Raw genomic sequence first — 3,012 nt, 5'->3', positions numbered from 1 at the left:
CACAATTGACCTAGACAGCAAACTTCTAAGCAAAGTAAAATATGCATCACTCTCTAAAGAAACAGTTTGATTCCCCAATATGTCACGAAAAAACCGCCTTATCTCCAACTGCTTTTGGGAAATAGCATTTGGCCTCCTGCAGCTGCAAAATGCAAAAGCTGTATATATGATACAAACCGAAATTCTACAATAATCTTGTGTATAGGATGCACCCGAGCGTACTGGAAAATCCTGGTACGAACTTGCACTCATAACGCACAAACAAAATCACCACTTGTCTCTATATCATCTATGTCAGCATCGTCTAACTCATCAAGATCCATGCTCCCAAGTAAACGTCCGCCATATTTGGCGCCGTTCGCAGCAGCTTTTCTACCTTCTTGAATTATTGCCAATATTTCTTCATTGCTTTGGGATGATGATTCATAATTTTGGTCATTGTTTGGGAGGCCATTTTCCTCCATGAATTCTACTGGGATGTTTTTTAGAAACCATGGATGCTGCTTTATTTCAGGGATGGTTATTCTCTGCATTAAATTCAACGATTGACAATCAACCACGTGTGTGTCTCGACGATTGTTATCAGAGAATCACAATGAAGGGTATAAAGTATAAGGACTCAAAAAGTGATAAGGGGTTATCTATCTTTCTAGGAATGATTGTGAGCCGTCTACTCACATCAACGATTGGCAATTAAACATGTGCACAACGATGGCTGTTCTCGGTGAATCAAAACAAAAGAGTATTAAAGTATAAACAATCAAAAGAGTTACAGTAGGTTTTCTGTCTTTCTAGGCGGGGTTGTCGTACATCCACGACTGACAATTAACGAAATACATACCGTTGATTGTGAGTGCACGGAATAATACCTTTTCAGGGTTAGCAGTGAAGATTCGGGAAAGGAGATGTCTGCATTCCATGGAAACACGTACATAGCCCGGAATTGAATAGTGGACACTAAGAATCCTCTGCAACAAGCCAGTGTCAAATTAAAATCGTTAGGTGACAACATCGAAAGGCATAGGCAATAGGCAAAACAAAAACAGTACAAGTAGCACAAGGATATACGTATACCTGAAGTGTTTTTCTGAAATTTCTTGGATCTTCTGGATCTTCAAAGGGATAAGCACCAACAAGCATGACATATAAGGTAACCCCACAGGACCAAACATCCGCAATCTGAGATTCTCAAAAGATAATGAGTGAGAAAACACGGATGTTAGTTATGTGACCAAATTGTTGGTCTAAAATGACAAGGACAAGACCAAAAACCGAACATGAAAACCGGTCTCAGAAAATCTTACCTTCCCATCATACTCTTTTCTTGACAGGACTTCCGGTGCAATGTATGCCGGTGTTCCAACAGTTGATTTCGGTTGGGAATGCAACACAGATGACTGTAAGATAGAAGGAAAGTAATTACTAAATTGAATTGAAATTCACTGTACGATTTGCACAATCAATTAACTAGTTAATTGCCTTGGAATAACCAAAATCGCAAATTTTGAGACGCGGCGCCGAGCTTCCATCCAGAAGAGTGTTCTCCAATTTAAGATCTCTGTGGCAAATTTGCTGCAGTAAGAAAAATAAAAAAAAAAAAAAAAATATATATATATATATATATATATATATATATGTATGTATATATAGTATCATTAGGTCAAGAATTAAAATGTTTACAACGAACAAATCATATCATGATTTCGATGGGTTGAGGATTTTACCATTGAATGACAATAACTGACTCCTGATATCAGCTGCTGAAAAAAATATCTTGCCTGCAGAATGCAGAAACCCATGTCAAGAATCGGGAAACCGAACCAAAGAAAAAGGAAAATTCAAAACAACTACTAAGATTCTTAATCATTTGCGGCTGAAGGAAGAAAAAAAAAAAAAAGAAGAGAAAAGAAAAGAAGTCATGTATTAATTTGTTCTAAATTTTACCTCGTCCTCGCTGAATCGACCAGCATTGCATATTTTTTCAAAAAGTTCTCCCCCAGCAGCATATTCCATCACAATTGCTAAATCGTTTGGTGTTAACAGCACCTACGTAAATTAACACACACAATAGAATTAAAAGATATTGACGAATAAAACAAGTATGAATATTTGATTTTAAACCAAGTGGAATTAAAAGCTAACGCCAAAAGGTAGTCTGATTGTTCTCTATCAAAAGTGATCCTTTTTTTTCAAGTTGCACACCCCACTAACGTAACTTGCAATTAACCTTTTTTCTTTTCACTGCAGAGATTAATTCCAAAACCATTTCACAAATAAGAGATTAATATACCTCTTTAAATCTTATTATATTTGGATGCTTCAAGGACCTGTGGTTCATAATCTCCCTCTGTACATGCTCATCAATCTATAAAAACACACAAACCCAGTTGGAAAACAGAGAAAATGAAAGGTGTGGAAATTAAATAATTAATTACCTTCTGGCCTCTCTCAATGAACTTGATAGCAAAGAGCTCGCCACTCCATTTGTCCTTCACCAGCTTTGCAACCCCAAAATTCCCAGACCCAATATCCTTCACTATCTCGTACCTTTCCATTCCTTTCTTCTTCTTCTTCTTCTTCTTCCTCCTCTCTCTCTCTCTCTCTCTCTCTCTCTCCTGCTCCAGTGGACACTGTCTAAATAGTCGTCGTCGAAGAGTTTACAAAAGAGACAATAAGATCCGAAAGTCCACGTGTCAATTACGGAGTAGTCGTTATCTCCAGCAGACATGAGCAAGTTGTAACGGACCATTGCCTATGTATATGTTGGAATTGGTACTCACGCTTACAACTCTACGACGTGTCGTGTTGAGAATGCTATTTGGCAGCTGTCGGTGCAAACTTGGCGGGTAAAAGGTTTTGGCTAGTCCCAACGGGTGGGAAAGTTCCTGGGGTTTTCGAGGAGAGAGGATAAATTAACAAGAGGGAAGCTTGTGGGACCAAAAGGTGACGTGGAAGGTGGAGTGGGGAAGGACAATTAGACTGATGATAGATTTTTTTAGTATGCTAAAAATA

General features: G+C 38.1%; 1 protein-coding gene across 1 annotated transcript; it reads right to left on the bottom strand.

Moving 5' to 3' along the window:
* Positions 1-248: 248 nt before the first annotated feature.
* On the bottom strand, positions 249-2,555 carry LOC103429472 (serine/threonine-protein kinase SAPK2-like). Its single transcript, NM_001328901.1, is given in 9 exon segments — positions 249-527; positions 870-968; positions 1,075-1,179; positions 1,305-1,397; positions 1,480-1,572; positions 1,725-1,778; positions 1,945-2,046; positions 2,291-2,365; positions 2,436-2,555. Coding segments are annotated over 9 exon segments (1,020 nt in total).
* Positions 2,556-3,012: the final 457 nt, after the last annotated feature.

Source organism: Malus domestica, chromosome 15 (genome assembly GCF_042453785.1).
Source record: "Malus domestica chromosome 15, GDT2T_hap1".
Taxonomy (NCBI): Eukaryota; Viridiplantae; Streptophyta; class Magnoliopsida; order Rosales; family Rosaceae; genus Malus; species Malus domestica.
This window is presented reverse-complemented; position numbering and strand designations above follow the sequence as displayed.